The 17,531-nt window shown below is 39.8% G+C and overlaps 2 protein-coding genes across 6 annotated transcripts in view; one reads left to right on the plus strand and one right to left on the minus strand.

Annotated features, from left to right (window-relative positions):
• Positions 1-1,512: 1,512 nt before the first annotated feature.
• On the plus strand, positions 1,513-7,258 carry skp1 (S-phase kinase-associated protein 1). Its single transcript, XM_035666973.1, has 6 exons — positions 1,513-1,674; positions 2,361-2,460; positions 2,640-2,713; positions 3,797-3,940; positions 6,192-6,332; positions 6,537-7,258. The coding sequence occupies exons 2-6, from the start codon at positions 2,364-2,366 to the stop codon at positions 6,570-6,572; spliced, it is 492 nt and encodes a 163-aa protein (XP_035522866.1). The 5' UTR covers positions 1,513-1,674; positions 2,361-2,363; the 3' UTR covers positions 6,573-7,258.
• Positions 7,259-7,325: 67 nt separating this feature from the next.
• tcf7 (transcription factor 7) overlaps positions 7,326-17,531 on the minus strand; it is a 25,710-nt gene continuing 15,504 nt past the window's right edge. The window contains exons 5-8 of one of the 5 annotated variants that reach the window (XM_035667119.1): positions 16,817-16,864; positions 14,509-14,557; positions 12,989-13,061; positions 9,749-9,841 (exon numbers count right to left, since the gene is read on the minus strand). In XM_035667119.1, coding sequence (XP_035523012.1) covers positions 9,838-9,841; positions 12,989-13,061; positions 14,509-14,557; positions 16,817-16,864 — 174 coding nt within the window. In that variant the 3' untranslated portion in view covers positions 9,749-9,837. Of the gene's footprint in view, positions 9,842-12,988; positions 13,062-14,508; positions 14,558-16,816; positions 16,865-17,531 lie in introns of all 5 variants that reach the window. The other 4 variants (XM_035667120.1, XM_035667123.1, XM_035667121.1 and 1 more) reach the window with 4 other exon arrangements.

The raw sequence follows: 17,531 nt of genomic DNA on the forward strand, positions 1-17,531 counted from the left end.
AAGTGCTGTGCTCGACATTGAAAACAAAGTTATTGACACTATAATGATTTTATAATTATTTATGAAAAAGGTAGTAGTGATGCAACATTTAGAAATAGATCAAGTGGTATTTATGTATATCAGAACTAGGGAATGAAACCTTTCGAGGAGTGCTTGAAAGCACCACAGAAACGACTCGAAAGGATCTGTAATGAGGAGAGCGCCACACCGTGGTAGCTCAAAGAGTAACTAAAAGTACAACTACATTAAAGAATACAGCTCAATTAGAATAAACATCAGGCATTAGATCTAAGAAATATTTTCCAAAAGTCTAAAAGCAAGTAAATACTGGATAAGTCTAAATATACTGTATGCCAAACCCGCCAAAATCACAGTGAAATGCACTTTACTGTTGACTTTGCATAATGCACTTATCAAGAATCAATTAAACTAAAACCAATGTAGCTTAATATGGTAAAAAAGCACACCTTAATTCAAATTAATAAATACTGTTAACTACTATTAAAACATTTGAAATATTATAAAACCAGAATGTCACCCCCACTCCAAAAAAAAAAAGCATTCAAACTCAACATGTTTACCTAAACATGATATAAATCTCAGAATATATAATCAGATGTGAGTTCAAAAAAAAGAAAGAAAATGAAAGTATAAACAGTAAAAGCCCCCTCCTTAATTCAAATTAATAAATACTGTTAACTACTATTAAAACATTTGAAATTATTATAAAACCAGAATGTCACCCCCACTCCAAAAAAAAAAAGCATTCAAACCAACATGTTTACCTAAACAATGATATAAATCTCAGAATATATAATCAGATGTGAGTTAAAAAAAAAGAAAGAAAAAGAAAGTATAAACAGTAAAACCCCCCTCCTTAATTAAAATTAATAAATACTGTATTAAAACATTTGAAATATTATAAAAACCAGAATGTCACCCCCACTCCAAAAAAAAAAAAGAAAAAGCGTCCAAACTCAACATGTTTACCTAAACATGATACAAATCTCAGAATATATAATCAGATGTGAGTTAAAAGAAAGAAAGAAAATGAAAGTATAAACAGTAAAAGCCCCCTCCTTAATTAATTAATAAATACTGTATTAAAACATTTGAAATATTATAAAACCAGAATGTCACCCCCACTACAAAAAAAAAAAAGAAAAAGCGTCCAAACTCAACATGTTTACCTAAACATGATATAAATCTCAGAATATATAATCAGATGTGAGTTAAAAAAAAGAAAGAAATGAAAGTAATAAACAGGAAAAGCCCCCTCCTTAATTAAAATTAATAAATACTGTATTAAAACATTTGAAATATTATAAAAACCAGAATGTCACCCCCACTCCAAAAAAAAAAAAAAAAAAAAAAAGCATTCAAACTCAACATGTTTACCTAAACATGATACAAATCTCAGAATATATAATCAGATGTGAGTTAAAAAAAAAGAAAGAAAAAGAAAGTATAAACAGGAAAAGCCCCCTCCCCTCCTCTCCCTTCCTCTTTTCCCTCCCGCCTCTGACAAAGCCACCGACAGCCTCCGGGCGGCAGCCTCACCTCACCCGGTCCATCCGCAGACCTCCAGCCGCTGTCGGTGCCTCCGCGTCTGTCAGGCCCTGCTGTTGACTACAGAGGAATCTCACCTCTGGATCGGAGTTAAAAACATTTACGGTGGGTAGCCTTCGTAAAACAGCGTGTTTAAAACGTGTTCCGATTTAAGAATGTAGTTTTTTATTATTATGAATTAATATTCCCCCTTTTTTTTTTGTTGTTTTGTTACGAAGAGGCCTCGCTGACATCGCGTTGAGCTAAGATGCTAGTATTGTGCACGGTAATGCTAGCTGCAGCCTGGTTAGCTCATACGACAGCGTTGGTTGTATAAAACACACAACGCGGAGGCTGCAGCTAACCTCTAACGCGTTATATCTCACGTTTTACGCTTTAAAGAGCCTCCCTTTAGGTCGGTTTTTCATTTGAACTACCAGCAAACCCGCTGCTTTGGTCGCAGCATTGTCGTCGTTTAGCCCGTGTTAACAGGTGGCTAGGTCACATCTTACAACGACGCCAGGCAGCGATAAAAACGTGTTTACCTTTGAACCAGGTTGTGTCGTTACAGCTCCAGTTAAAGCCAGGTAACCATTAATGTTGTGTACTGTAACGTGATGTAGAAGGGGAAAAAAAACAAGTGGTCAAGTAGCCATCACGTCAACATTAGCTGGAGCATTAGCGGTGACAAGACGTAGAGTTGCGGCGTTAATGTGAGTTTACTTTGTTGGTGAGCTGCGTTTTTGGACAGGTTTTGTAGATGTAGCAGCCCGTTTTCTGTGTGTTTTAATCTACCTGCTCTTGTTTTGCAGATAATGCCCACAATAAAACTGCAGAGCTCTGATGGAGAAATCTTCGAGGTGGACGTTGAGATAGCCAAACAGTCTGTAACCATCAAGACTATGTTGGAAGGTATAACTTTTATAAATCACACACTTTTGACTCCACTCTGTCACTTAATGGTTGACTTTTTGTATTTTTCTCCTTTGCTCTAATTTAGGGGTTTTATTTTAACTTGATTTTTAAAAAAAAAACCTAACTTTGTTGGATCTATGAGGCTGATTTGTGACATTGATTCATTTATCGGACAGATTTGGGGATGGATGATGAAGGAGACGATGACCCAGTTCCCCTCCCTAATGTGAACGCTGCTATACTCAAGAAGGTAACACACAACAATAAATAAAGTATCTATCTATCTATCTATCTATCTATCAGATGTGTTGAGATTTAAACAGGTTTCCCACACGTTGAATGATATGAGAGTTAGATGTTAACATTCACAGATATTCTAAGAAAGAAACTTGGTCATCTAGCAGAAGTAACGAGCACGAGCTTGTGGTTTCCATGGGTGTTAATTTATTTGTGCATTGAGGCAAATATACTATAAACACAGTGAAATTTGAATTCGTGCACTGCTCGCTGAGTCGCAGGTTTATTAGTTGTTTTTAATCAGTTATAAATGAGAGATGAAGTTACTGACTCGTGGTAGGGTGTAAGATTTTTACAGCAAAGTCTCAGAAAGTTTCACAGTATTTATTTTATGCGTCACAATGATCCTTAATGGAAGGATTTTTTTGCTTTATTATAATTTCACTTCATATTCAGTCCTATATTTTACCGTATACTGTAGAGAAGTAAATCCACACGGTATAATAACAGTCAATTGTCATGACGTGAATGTTTTATATTAGAGCTAAAAGCCTTCCTGAAGGTAGGATTCATCACAGTGCTGCTGCATCAAATTCATTTGTTTTAACTAGATGGAGCAACAAAAAACAAACTTGGCAACTGAGTGTATGTTTAGTTTGTCTGCACATTCTGTTAAGATGAGTCAAATTTTTACCTGCTGAAACACAAGCTACTTGTTTCCTTTTCCCCTTGTTAGTTGTTGTCAGTAATTTGTGGGGGCAGGAGGCTTTGAAGGCTTGTTTCTTTTTGCCTCTTCTCCAAGTTCACGCTTGTCCTTCAGGGTTTTAAGATTGTCTTATCTCAGTTGGAGAACTCGAACACATTTGTAGCTACAAAGTTTGCGAAATAAGAGGGAGAGGCGAGGCACACAGTGATACTAGACACAGCAGAACATTTTTATTGTGGTGTTAAAACCCCAGTGCCAGGGTGAAATGCAGTGCTGATGGATGCCATATATATTTGACTGGTTATGACCACTGTAATGAGCCACCTTTTAGTTAAAACTGTGTGTGTGTGTGTGTGTGTGTGTGTGTGTGTGTGTGTGTGTTTCTCTCAGGTGATTCAGTGGTGCACTCATCACAAAGATGACCCTCCTCCTCCTGAGGATGATGAGAACAAGGAGAAGAGGACAGATGACATTCCTGTATGGGACCAGGAGTTCCTCAAAGTGGACCAGGGCACCTTGTTTGAACTCATTCTGGTAAATACACCTACACATTATATTACCTTTACGTTACATTGACCCACATTCATACTCTGGAGGTTGACACTAATCTTAACTACAACCAGTACATGCCAAACCCTAATCCCTCAACTGGAGTTTAACCAAAAACAGAACCATAACATAGTTAACATGGGTGCCAACCGGTCCCGAAAGTCTAAAGTCCATCAGTTGATTAAGTGGGTTTAGTTTTGAGCCTAAACCCCAGAAGAAGAAATGTTCCCATACATCTAATGTTGTGATGTTTTTCTGCATTTTAATTGCATTTCAGTTTAGGTAAAGAAGGCCAGTGAAGACGAATCGATCAATAATATGATGAATATAAGATACTGTATCATTAATGTTTATTTTCTTCTCATTTCCAATGTCGTGAATGTAAAATAGAGTTTATATTGAGTGGTATTGTATGATTTGACTTGTGAAGACATTTACTTTGACAGACGTTTTATAGAAAGTCGTCATCGAAAGCGTATGTTCTCTTTTATCTTCTGTTGTGACGTTAAATGGGAGCATTTCTTTTGTGACCTTCCTCAGGTCTGTTTCATTCACTGCTGTGGCAGAGTGCGGAGTGTTTTCATTCGGGTAACAGAGAAACAAAAGTTGCATAGCAACAGCTGGAAGATTGGCAGTTTGGGAAACTGCTGCAGAAGAGGAAGGGATTTAAAAAGACTTGTTTTGAGGGGGGAAACCGCAGGGAGTGATCGTGGATTTTCTCTGGGAAGCATGTGACAGTAAAAACCAGGCAGAGCGCGTGAAAGGTAACCCAAGCAGTGCCTGGGAGTGATTGGGAAAGAGGTGTCGCACAAGCTGTGGGCTTCCAGGAAGTGAAACACAAGTCGGAGTGTCCGTCACTTGAGTTGATCAGCCCCCCTCTGGCTGTTTTTCAACGTGTTTACACGCACGGAGCGACAGGATGCTGAAACGGCAGGGGTGACGTGGTAGCTCAGCGCCTGTGCCATATTAAAAGAATGAATGCAAGGCTTTGTCAGTGACCACCAACTGATGTGTGTAAGGTTCAGATATTACGGGAAAAACAGCGGGAGTGGAGTTTTTGTTCAGTGAACTCATTACAGGCTGTAACCTGATGCCTCACTCAGACGTAGGGCTGGAACATAGGGCGGAATCAACATTGTAATATTAATAATGGTTTCCATCTCTGTGTATCTAGATATAGTATATACATTTAGGCGGAAAAGTTGAATTCATCTTTTAAAATGAATTTTGAAGTGCGTGCGACGGTGCGAGCGCTCCTTCCTGCTAGAAGACTTTAAGACGTGCCTCTCTTTGCCACCGTTACCAATTCTTGCTCATGGATGCATGTCCCATTTCTACATGTTTGGCAAAAGGCAAAGGATTGTCGTCATGGTAACTTTCCAGAGTTATAAAATCTCTTAAAGTTTCTTAAACTGCTGTGTTGTGTTTTTGTATCTGATGAGCCTTCAACGTGATGGGTATATTACGCACACTAACCTTCTGGCCCCATTTACGCTCTGTTGTAATGTGCGCTCTGCGTCTGGGTAGTGACATCTGTTCCACGGGCCTTCGCATTGTCGTCTGGCATTAATACGCTTTCTTGTTATCTCGATTCAGCCGTGTCAATATGCAGTTAGTAAGCCCGGCTGGCGGACTTGACAACCAGCATGGGTCAAAGAAAACAATGCCCGTAGATGGCGTCATTCATTTTTAAATACATTTTGGTGAGGGAAGACTTGTTAAGTACTGTCGCTGCTTGTTCCTTTTTGTAGGGCTTGCTTCAGCTAACAGGGAGAGCTGGAGTCGGTTACCTTTTAACTTGGCTCCGATCCAGCCTCCTCCTTCAGATGAGGTCTGAGCGATCTAATCACATTCTGATCACAATCTGTTCTGCGTTTCTCCTTATCCAGAGAGGATTCCCAGATGCAGATGTTAACGGGGTATTAATTGTTGCGCGGGTACCTGAAACATGCCCCATTCGTGCAGCTTCTTGTGGCTGTAATTCAGGGCTGTTTTCTGTCTGAACGCCCGGTAACATGCTTTTATTTCTCATCAGCATTAAACCCTGACAGTCGGAAAAACTACCGCATAGAAAATAACCAATAGCTTCATGCGTTTTAGTCCTTGAAATAAATAAAAACCAAACGGCCTCGACTGGCTGTTAATAGAACCGTAAGTGTTGATTTAGTCCTTGGAATGGCGAGGCGTGTCGGTCAGTCCTTGGCGCTTCATGTCACTTGTTGTTTTCTGTTTTTAGGCCGCCAACTATTTGGACATCAAAGGCCTGTTAGATGTCACCTGCAAGACGGTGGCCAACATGATCAAAGGCAAAACCCCGGAGGAGATCAGGAAGACTTTCAACATCAAAAATGATTTCACAGAGGAGGAGGAAGCCCAGGTAAGCTATTCCATCCATCACGTGTCTGTCATTAAACAAAAAAGGCCTCATATATGGTAGTAGAAATTAACATACGACTTTGCACTGATGCAAAAAAATGTTTTAATAATGCCCTTTTATTCTGTATAAAGCAGCTTAGCTCATGTACCTGCCTGCCACATATTTTTGGAAACTCAGTCCGTTTGTCCGTCCTCTCGTCCACAGGTACGCAAAGAGAACCAGTGGTGTGAAGAGAAGTAAAGGGGAGGATCCTGCCAACACTACCACACTGAAAAGGAACTGTCCCCGCTAACTGGTTGCACTGGCGTTGTTCATACTTGTCAATATTTAGTATATTTAGAGCCACATGCCCACCCACCTCCCTCCTCCTCCCTCCTCCTCCCTTCCCCCCCCCATTCCCTCAATTCCTGTATACCAATAGCATGACCATTTTAACTTGCCTGTGTGTTGTCATTAATTTAAATAAAAATGCTCTTTTGTTTCCACACTCCAAAAAAAGAAATAGTTCTGGTTTCATGGCTTTGTACCCTTAAAAATTAGAAGACGGCCCTTTCATATTTTCCCTGTTGCAATGGTTGTCTTTTTTACTGGAAATGTTTTCTTTCAGGTTGATTGAATAAAATGGCTTTTTTGACAATGGAAGAGAGGGTGACTATTTTATTTTGGCTCTGTAAATGCATATGTTATGTGAAACCATGTTAAGAGTGGATGGGATGTTCATAGGAAAAGTTTAGTTTGAGGTGGAAAGATGTTTTTATTTGCATAATGTCCGTTGGACGCGAAGTACTTGTGTTGTGGCGCAGCATTGGGTAACTTATTCCTAATTCATGTATTGAATTGGAAACTTTTCTCAGATAACCTCTGATGCTGGCTTTTGGGATGATCAAACGTATATTGAAGGAGTAAATAAAACACATAAAAAGGTTGGCGTTTGTCATTTTTTTTGTTTTCGAAAGTACCAGGTGCAGACAAGCATGACCTTCTTTGGGACAGTTTGTTTTTATTTTAAAAGTTATGTCTCTGAAACCATCATTCTTGAAATGTCCTTGTGCCTTAACTACAGTAGACATGGACAAGATATTCAAAACACTTTTAATACATCAAACAAAAAACAAGTAATACATCAGAGGCGTTAAAAAATACAAAAGACATCTTCAAGGCGTTGCCACTATGGGGAACACTCAAAATAAAAACAAGCTATTTCTAGCACAAGAGCTCTCTCTGCTGGAGGAAAACGGTTTTGCTGTACAAAGCTCAGCCTACAGTTTGTCCACAGAGTGGTAAGCTGAGTTTGAAAGCTGCAAGCAGAATGGTAAATTAAAGCCTTTTTAGTCAAAATCTATTTTTTGTTACATTTAAAAAGGTGGAACATGCACAGGTTGAGAACACAAGATATCGTTTGAACGCTGCCGCAGTAACACTTGACCAAGAAAATTCTGCACAAAAAAGGACAAACAAAATGTATTGCTTTAAGAAATGGTAGAAACTAAAAATCTCTTTTTTTTGTTATTTCGCTCATTTTTTTTTTTTTTTACATAAAAACATATAAAAGTTTATTATAATACGTAATTCCAACATTTATAAAACTTTACAACACAATGCAATATTATAGTACCCATTTGGTCTCAGATTAGTTTATGGAACTGCAAAATGTTCAGTCAAAGGAAAAAATAAACAAAACCTCGTCTTTCTCTGAGGGTTTCCCCACCGGCAAAACATCTGACCTTAAAAAAAAAATCACATGAGATGCACACAAAAATAAAAATAAATTTGGAGAAAACGGAGCAAAAATGTAACATTGACATAGCGAGAGACTGACAGCCTGAAAGTGCCTAAAAGAAATGATGTAACTTAAAGCTGGGGACTTTTATGTTGAATTCTCTGACTTGTTTTAACCTGCTGAAAATTGTTTTATTTTCCTTTTGTCACAGGGGCAGTTATAAAAAAATGTTTGGAAATGGAATGAAACTGAAGTCAAACTGAAAATGGCAGCTAAAAAAAAAAAAAGAAGTAAAAACTGTCCCTCTCTTTAGACCTGAGGTTCTGCTGGTCAGGCTGGCTGGTTGTTGGTCTGTCCTCCCCTCTGGGTGGGTCTGAGAGTGATGGATAATAACGTCTGAAGAAGAGTCTTCTGCCCTCTCACCTTGATGCCAGATTAGCTCTTACAACCAATCTCTGCCTCAATTTTTAGGTCCGCGTTGCTGTGATTTGTTTAACAAAGAGTTCATTTACAATACATCTTGTTTGTGATTGTCATGGAGGTCGAAACACAGGGTCGGCTTTGGAAAAAAAAAAAAAAGGAGCACCGAGGGGCTTAGGAGGTGTATTTTTTAAATTATCTTTTCAAGAGGCAGAGCTGTCCTCAAGGCAAAATTGTTTTAGTTGAGTTTAAGCTGCAGCAGATGGAGCCAAAGAACCACAGATTTTAAGGTTCCAGATTAATTCTGCCTTTCAGTGCAACTCTGCCCTCTGTACAACTGGAACTCTTGATGACTGGTGAGATGTGGTCACCAATTCAGGCGGCCGGATCCTCCTAAGGATCCCAAGTGGATCCTTCAGTGGATGGTTTAATTCAACAGTTTAGCCTCACACAGACTACATTCAGGTGCTCCTAGTCAGTTCAGTAAGTTTATTATTGCCAAATTTACAGTTTGACTGAGTTAACTGTAGATACTAAATTTATGTTGAGGCTTGTGACCACCTGAACCACATATATACCAAATATTATGTGATTTTGTACATTTCCAGGTTGACAAGGATTGTCTGAACGCTTGATTACAGAACTGACCATTTGAAGGAGGCTTTGAGAGGGAATAGACTTGTTAATGATCTATTGAAATGCAGCATCTGAACTGGGACACAGCTAGTATCTTACTCTGGGGTAGCAGGGCGGATCACCTATCCCCCTTCATCACTACACCACCTCTCCACCATTGGTCACTCCTTTTTCTTTTCTTTTTTTTTTTTTTAAATCAAACACACGGACCACAGGATATAGATAAGTGAGAATGAAGGCAGGTGAGGAAGATGATCTTCACGGCTCCTGGAGGAAGCTGAGGTGAATGGGGTCAGGGATGTGAGCGGACCGGAGCGATCACTGAGTCTCTGTCAGCACTTTGAGAGAAAGTCCTGCAGCCTTGGCGGCCGACAGTGCCGTCGTCGAGCTGTGCGTCTGCTTGCCGGACAGTTCCAGGTGTGTGTGGGCATGTTTGGTCGCCGGCTGACGGACGTCGCAGCGCTTGCCGGCGGACTGCTGCAGGGGTAAGCGTGTGTGTGAGCGTGTGTGTGTCGGCGGAGACAAGGGGAGGCGTGTCGACGGGGAGGTGGGTGGTGGGGAGCAGCCCGGGGAGGTGGGGCGCTGGTGCTGGTACAGACCGTGGCGGGAGGGGGAAGGGGAGGGGGGAGAGTCTATAGCACTTAAATCTGAAGAAGTTGGGCTGGGGCAGCCTCCTCCTTGAAGGTAGCGAATGCACTTCTTTTTCCTCCTAGGGACAGTCAGAGAGAGTTATCTGTGAATAAAGTGTGGATGGTAAACGTCAGCAGGCTTCAGTGAAGATGCATCATTCACACCGATGTCAATGAACAGGGAGACACATGATCACAATGAACAACAGAGAAGTATTAGTGTCAGAAATATAGTTCTGAAAGTCTAACTATTTTCTAGATATTAAAGAACCTAGTGTTTTTAATTTTGGTCTCTTTCATAGGGTTGAAGAAACAAACAATTTGAATATTGGTGTCAGTGGAAGGTTAAATATTTAAGATTGCTTTAAAGGTATATTTTGATATTTTGGGAAATATGCTTAATGAATACTAATTTCCATGTCTGTGCTAGATCTGTGTCATGGAACTAGAGGCAGGAGATGCTTAGCTTAGCTTAGCTCAGCTTATCATTGAGAAACTGGGAGAAACTGCAACCAACACCTCTAAAACATGTTGTCTCATTAGTTTGAAATGTAGAAGCAAAATCTGGGCGGATGGATAAATGATTGTTTGGAAATTAATAGTTAGACTACTTAACTCGCTCTAAAACCACAAATTTGTTTGTTTGTTTGTACATTTCTCCCTGTGTTACATTTGAACAAATGATATATAATGTGAATGACTGAGCTTTAAAAGTGTTAGCAGATGTATTTTTTAAACTTCAAGCTCCATAGTTAAATAATAATAAAAAAATATTTAGGAGCAGGGAATACTAATTAAATGTATTATTAATTTACAATATTACTTCAGTTTTTATTTAGTACTATTAGTCTGAAACAATGAACTCAAACAAAAATGGTCTCATGGAGTTGATACAATGTCCTTATCAATATAAATCACCACAGAATCAGTGTTCATTGCATAGAAATTGCATTACGCAGTCAGGTGTTTCAGTTATTAATTGTCCATCCCACGTGCACTATGCTCCTGGTTTGCACCAAACATACTGCAAACAGGAGTGACGTGCTGTGCTTTGTGAGGTGTTATACTTAAAAGCAGATCTTGTGTAGCGCTGAGCGCAGCATCAAAGCAGTTAACAGGATCCCATGATCATTACCAGAATATGATATGAGTCACCAGGTTTAACCGCAAGGAAAGGCGCTAGGCCATATTTAGAGAGAGAGAGAGAGGGAGAAAGGGAGGAAGACTGCAATAGAAAGTGATTTCTAAATGTCAGAGTTCACCATCAAAAGGCGCATGTTACCACATCGCATGAATGGAGAAAGTTGAAAGCAGATGGGCATGAGAACGCCGTCATAATGCAAAGCTGCAGGGAGTTGTGTGTGTTGAGCTGTGGTGATAAGGATTTGCTCTAACCACATTCACCCCCCTTTGTTCTTTAAAACCGAAACACACACACACACACACACACACACACACACACACACACTTAGATTTCCATGACGTGATGGTGGGGAAGACGACAGGGTTGCTACAGTGCTGTGGTGGTAGAAGCTGTCTCTGCAGAACCACACAGATTCCTGAGTCCTGCAGTGAAGCTCTGGTCTGTTGTCTACTGTAACTGCTGTGACTAAAACCCAGCAGTCTGACGTGGTGACAGGCCTGTTTCTGATGATTTATATTATTACCATAGATCTGCTTTATTGCAGAGAACCAGGATTGTTGCAGATTTTGAAGAAAAGGTCAGGAAAGAACGCACATTTATTGTATTGGATATTGTAGCTGTTGTCCTAAATAAGCCTTAGGTAGCTCCGAACAGATAAATATAAATAAATTAAACACCCTGTGTAGTCTGGGTACTTGATCATTATTCATACTAAACTCTGTAAATCAAGTTTCCTGTTTTATAACTTTGTGCGTATTCAAAAATTTTATTCCAGTTGTCTCAGACTAACACTGCTCACACTGGGAAATTCCCAGCTTTAGTTCATAATTACAAGCAAGAGAGAAACATGGCTGCTAGCACAATGTAATCAATGTAGTTTTGCAACCTTTGCTGCTGAAATAGAATAAAGCTTTAGATACTATAATGAAAAACTTCAGAGTAGAAATATTTTGTGCAAGTTTGACCTTTTTCACAGGTGTTTCAAATGTTTTATTCACTGCTGATGATTATGCAAGGATACAGCTCAACAAGTTCTATTTTCCACAATTGTAATGGCCAAGCAGCACTGTAGCCATGCCTTGAATCGAATTGAAGTTGCAATAATAAGTTGAATGTTTTTCTTTGTAGAAATGTCAGACCTTGTCGAGTGAATTCATAAATATGTTAGTCGATGTTATTCGAAGTTGCCAGAAACAAAATAACAGGCCTCATGTTTGTGCAGTTCTGACATAAATCCTGTACAGAAGATCAGCCAGGAAACAGAGAAACGTATAAATGTCTCTTTCTGATATCAAACCCCACTGACACGTGAGTAAGCTTTTGTTTTAGGTACCATATAACCTCCTCTGGCGGCCTTTTATTGAATGGTTTTCCCCTTTAACCACATGAACTCTACAGAGCCTGTATGATACAATGCATTGTAACAGCAGTGTAAAACCCAAACCACCTTTGACCTTTAAGGTGCAACATCACAGCAAAACAACGGTGAAACAGGTTTTTTTGGACCTGATCCCGGAACAGTAGTCCTGTCGGTAAACCTTGATAACGTAGATTACGTTACTGACCAAAAGGGGTATTCCACTCAAAATCAGCAGAGAAGTAGATGATGCTGAAGGAGTAGGTCGTTTTGGGGATATTCAAATTATTTTTTATAACTGTGAAAATGTGGGTGTATTGTGTTTTTTCAGTTACTATCCAACTATGTATCTCTGACTATAATGCTTGAGTTTGCAGAGCAGCGAGTTAGTGACAGACAGCATGCAGAGCTTAGGTTGGATTTTCAAACATTTGGAGGCGGAGCTCGTCTTGAGGCAGACATAGTCTCCTTGGTTGAGTTTATCCTCAATGGGTGGAGATTGGTAACTTTCAGTAGTTATGTAAGATTAATGGAAAGTCCGAAGGACAAGAGAGGAGGAAGCTAAAACTATAATGCATTCTGAATTTGATCAGACTGAGATCTTTACTACTTCCAGAGCAGCTCCGCCTTTGAGACATGTTTGAATAACTAAGACCCCCATCAGGAGGGAAGTGATGCACTGATGGACAGATGGGAGGACGACGGCACTGCGGTGCTATGGAGAGGGTGGGGTGGATGTTTGGTACACACCTGCAAGGACCACACCAGTCCGTTTGTTGGTTGAGGCCGAAGCGAGCCCGGCATTTCTTAGGAGAGCCCGGGTCTGAGCACAATGCACAGCATGCACAAAACAAGGAGGAGGAAAAGCAAGAATAGAGAGGAGCAGAAGGAGGAGAGGAAAAAAAGGTGAGGACAAAGAGAGGAGAGATAAAGACGGTTGAAGAGGAGAGGAATAAAGATAGGAAAAAAAGAGACACAAGTGATTGTCAGGGCAGGAAAAAAGCACCAACAGGGCTGTCCGTTCAGAGAAAGCCATCAAGTCAAATTGTTAGTAGCTGGTTACAGCACAGCAAAACATCAACAACCACCAGAATAACCTCCCAACACATGCACACAAACAAACACATAAATACACACAAACACACACACACTTTAATTAACCAAAAAGTCAGACATCCTGGAAACAGGCTGTTAAGAGAGACTCAGAGAGGGCGGCCGTGCTGTTACACTCCGTTAGTTCAGGATTATAAAGGGTTTTCGCTTTCTGGCAAAGATGCAGTCACAAGTTGCTTTATCTCAAGGAAATCCAGAAATAGAATCTTTGCTAAGTCTCTGTTTAAGGTTGAAGGTGGGCCTAATATTGGAATCATGGATCAGATTTCTAATTAAAAATCAGATTTAATTTAAATGTAATTTTTGTCTTACATAAAACAGCAGAGTTGCCTGCAGGACATTTGAGATTTACGTCATTTAGCTTTAAAACTGCTACAAGTTGTTACTTTCTCACTTTTGATGCTATCTGCTAATGCTAGTTACTACTATAGCGTCAGACACAGTGGTTCTCAACCTTTTTGGTGTCGAGGACCCCCTAATTGAGATCAGGCCTGTATTTGGTAACATGTAGTCTCAGGCATCCCCATCTGATAAGATTTAGTTATTCCATAACTGTCTATACTGTGTATTGGCAGATTGACAGTGAAGACTATGAGCAGAATAGTCATTCCTAATAGATTCTCTTATTGTGATAACTTCTAGTCAATTAAATAATAGTGAAATTAAAGTATTCCCTATATTTCTGGGGACCCCAAGGAACACCCTCAAGGACCCCAGGTTGAGAACCACAGTGTTCGCATGAGCACTCTCGTACAGTGAGTGATCTCTTAGGGACATGTGAAGGACTTTTATGTGTGTTTTTATTTACTGGTAAAGAGATTAAAAAAGAGATTGGAAAATATTTTTGATTGCATTAATATGGCGCAGAAAAAGGGGAAATGGCATCATATCTGACATTTTGAAGTCGGACAGATCAGGACATAACGTTTTGTGCACAATGTTTATAATTCAGGTTACATGGAAAGCCGAGTGGGTGGGTGGTTTGACGTTAGAGGCACATCCTGCCTCAAAGACACTAAGATGTTGTGTGCTACAGAGCGCCAACGCAAGTTAAAAGCTCAACTGAATTCTCTCTTATATAGTTGACACTGGCCACTCGCTGTCTTACACTGAAACATGGTATCTATTTGACAAGAGAAAGATATTTAGATGTTTACCTGTATTGGAGTCCTGCAGCTTCTCCCTTTTTCTCCTCTTCTTCTTGCCCTGTGTGAGAAAAACAAAAACAAAATCCACCCAATGAATTACTTATTTTGTCTATTATGGCCTCCATTAATTATTTCTGGAATCCTCTCTGCTTTCCCGGTTAGCTTAATATGTTTGTTTACTACCCTCAAGCGCAATCCCCCTTTGAAAGCAGTGTTCAAACTGTATTCTTTTATCAACAGAAATCTGCACCATATTAAAAAAAAAAAAGGAGGTTTCTTTTAATGCAAAGTTCAAAGCAGCAACCAGGTCAGGCAACCATATTTAATGGTCTACAAAAGCAAGAAAAAAGCAAGAAAGATAAAGAAAAACAAACAAGAAAATACATTGCATCCACAATGTCATTGTACACTTCATGCAAAACCCGATGTGTCGTCACCAAAAAGTAATCGATGAAAAGGAGATCTGAGACGCGAAAAAAAAAAAAAAGAATCAGTTTATAAAAGATTTGTAGATCACCTTGGATCCAGGCATCTTGTTTTCATATTTATAGTCCTATTTCATTGTCTCCAGGCTGACTGTAATGTGTGACTGTTGAGGTAAACATCAGAGTTGTTCACACAGATCCGGTGATGGTGAAGTGAGGCCTCATATTTGGGTGAGATGAAGGATGTGGGCACAGAGATCTACCGCCTACGCTTCGATGTCTGCCCTCCTCAGCTCGCTGTCAGCATTGTCTATGTGGTTACAACAACAACTACTCTTGCAACTGCGCCTTTCTGAAGCTTTATGTCTTGTGGGTGTACGTGTGTGCATATACTATATGCAGGTTTTTTTTTTTTTAGGACTCCTCGGAGGAGAAACCCTCCACAGCTGCGGGGGCGATATGTGGGACTTCGCTTCCTGTTTTGCTAGTGGGTCCAGTGACTGTTTTTTTTTTTTAACCTCAGGAGGAGAGCAGAGAGTGGAGGGGGATGAGGAGTGAGGGGGTTGCTTGAAAAGCAAACAATATAATAAGCACAGCCAAGAAGCCCTGAATTCTTGTATATATATGCTGTCAAAAGTTGTTCTTTTCTGTACATGAGCTTATCAGAAGAGGAATACTTTGGATGAGTAATTCATGTTTCTTTACACTCTTGGAGTGATGAAAGAATTATTTTAAGAGTGACATAAGTTATTAAATTACCTGCCCAATACTCCCATAGTTAAAAATGAGCATTGTACCTATCAGTGAGCCCCCATGTGTAGAAGATCTTTACATATACAGTAGTACTTAGTCGTGATGTTTGTCCATATGAGCTAATCAAACACCATCCACTGTGTTATGCCTTGTTGCGCTGCTTAGAAAATGCTCAAAGCTCCATGCATACAGCAATAGCTCCTACAACCTATGATAACAGTTTACTAGAGCTCCGGTTTATAACATATTCAGAACATCACAAGGACGGTTTTGAAAAGCGAGCTTGGAAATGAAAGCTTAGGGTTGGGACTTTTATTTTGAAATATCTATATCGTCTCGTGCGGCTCTATGAGATCAAAAACCAAATGAAGAATGACATTAGAACTGCATGTTTGTGACATGAAGCGCTCTTTCAGATGTTAAGAACGTGTTATAAACCACAGCCCAAGTGAAGTGTCACCATATCTCGCATGTCATGCCTGCCCGTCTACAGAGTTCAGCTCAATCAGGTGTAGAGAAACAAAGACAGTACAGCAGGAGAGAAGCAGTTACAGGTTACCACTCTGATAGGTATCTGAAAAAGCAGCTTCTGTTACAACCAAAGCCTTTGATTCACATTTTCCTCATGGTTTTTCTGATATTCACACATTAGCCTATAATGATTAGAAAAGGACGTGTGTCTATATAACCATAACGTGTGTCATTGTTGTTTAGCTATACTGATAACAAAAATGAAGGTGCTGTATTTTAAAAGGAATGCCCCCCCCAAAAAAAAATTAGAAATAAATAAATAACTAAGGCAGCGAGGCCAGCCATGCGGCCCTGCACTCTGTTAGTTGAGCAAAACGGGTTGATTTATACCTCTGTGTGATTCAGTGTTTTACAGATTAACTCACTAGTAGTCATAACCATGGCAACATGCAAGACTTGTATTTGTAACTGACCAATCAGATCTGCGTTTTGCAGTGGCTGGTACTTGCGTGTTGTTTGTGAGGCTGATGTGTGTGAGTCATTAAGATTTTTGGAAGGTGCATGCAAACTTTGCACAGGAATACCCACAAACCCTTTCATGCAGCTCTTCACATACTCATTTTTTCCCCACCACAGAGGCATAAATCCACCATAAGACGTGTCCCTACCCAATCAGCTTTACTCTTTTCCCCTGCGACCCCGCTAAGGCCCGCCTCCTGCAAGAGTTCAACAGCAAACTGACAAGTCAGAGGCACACAGCAGCCCAGATACAGCACATCCCCAAAACATTAGACTAAAACACATGCACCACACAGGTTTGACTTCCTCCTATATTCTGGGAGACCTATTTAATCATTTCATGCCATAAAAGGTTGTAGTTATGTTTTATGACTTTTGACTGACAGGTCTGGGAGCCAATAATCATGCAGGTTGTTGAGACAGTAGCCAGTAAAAGGAAGTAAGTTGAGTAATTCTCTTCAGCTCTGCAGGTGAGAACAATAAAATATGATCAAACCCAGTTCACCAAGTTCTGGTTTATTGAATTGATCCTGTTCTGATTTTATATATTGGTTTTATTTACAGGCAGTCAAACCAGAGAGAAAAGAAGTCAAGTGGTTGGACCACTTCCTGGTGTTTGTTTCATCAAATGTTTTGTAGTTTTCACAGATTTTTCACATTTTCTACTTTTTCTCAAACGCAGCTTTCTGCTTCCAGGAACTGTTTTATGTCAAACAAAAGTATAAATAGCTCTCGTCACTTTCTTACTCTTATTTAGGAAGGAAATTTAATGGTGTGTAAAATTGAAATGAGTTTAAGTATAATACAATGTCCCTTGACATGGGTCAACAATGAAATGAAAAACTCAAAAGTATAACTGATCAT

Source organism: Morone saxatilis, unplaced genomic scaffold (genome assembly GCF_004916995.1).
Source record: "Morone saxatilis isolate NCDOM2014 unplaced genomic scaffold, NCSU_SB_2.0 Contig20, whole genome shotgun sequence".
NCBI classification, from domain to species: Eukaryota; Metazoa; Chordata; class Actinopteri; family Moronidae; genus Morone; species Morone saxatilis.

What these genes read in the sequence shown, in the direction of transcription:
- skp1 (XM_035666973.1), top strand. Translation starts at nt 2,364, where the DNA reads ATGCCCACAATAAAACTGCAGAGCTCTGATGGAGAAATCTTCGAGGTG. An exon ending in ACGCTGCTATACTCAAGAAG is followed by an intron (nt 2,714 to 3,796) that starts GTAACACACAAC and finishes TGTTTCTCTCAG; the next exon opens with GTGATTCAGTGGTGCACTCA. An exon ending in CAGAGGAGGAGGAAGCCCAG is followed by an intron (nt 6,333 to 6,536) that starts GTAAGCTATTCC and finishes TCTCGTCCACAG; the next exon opens with GTACGCAAAGAGAACCAGTG.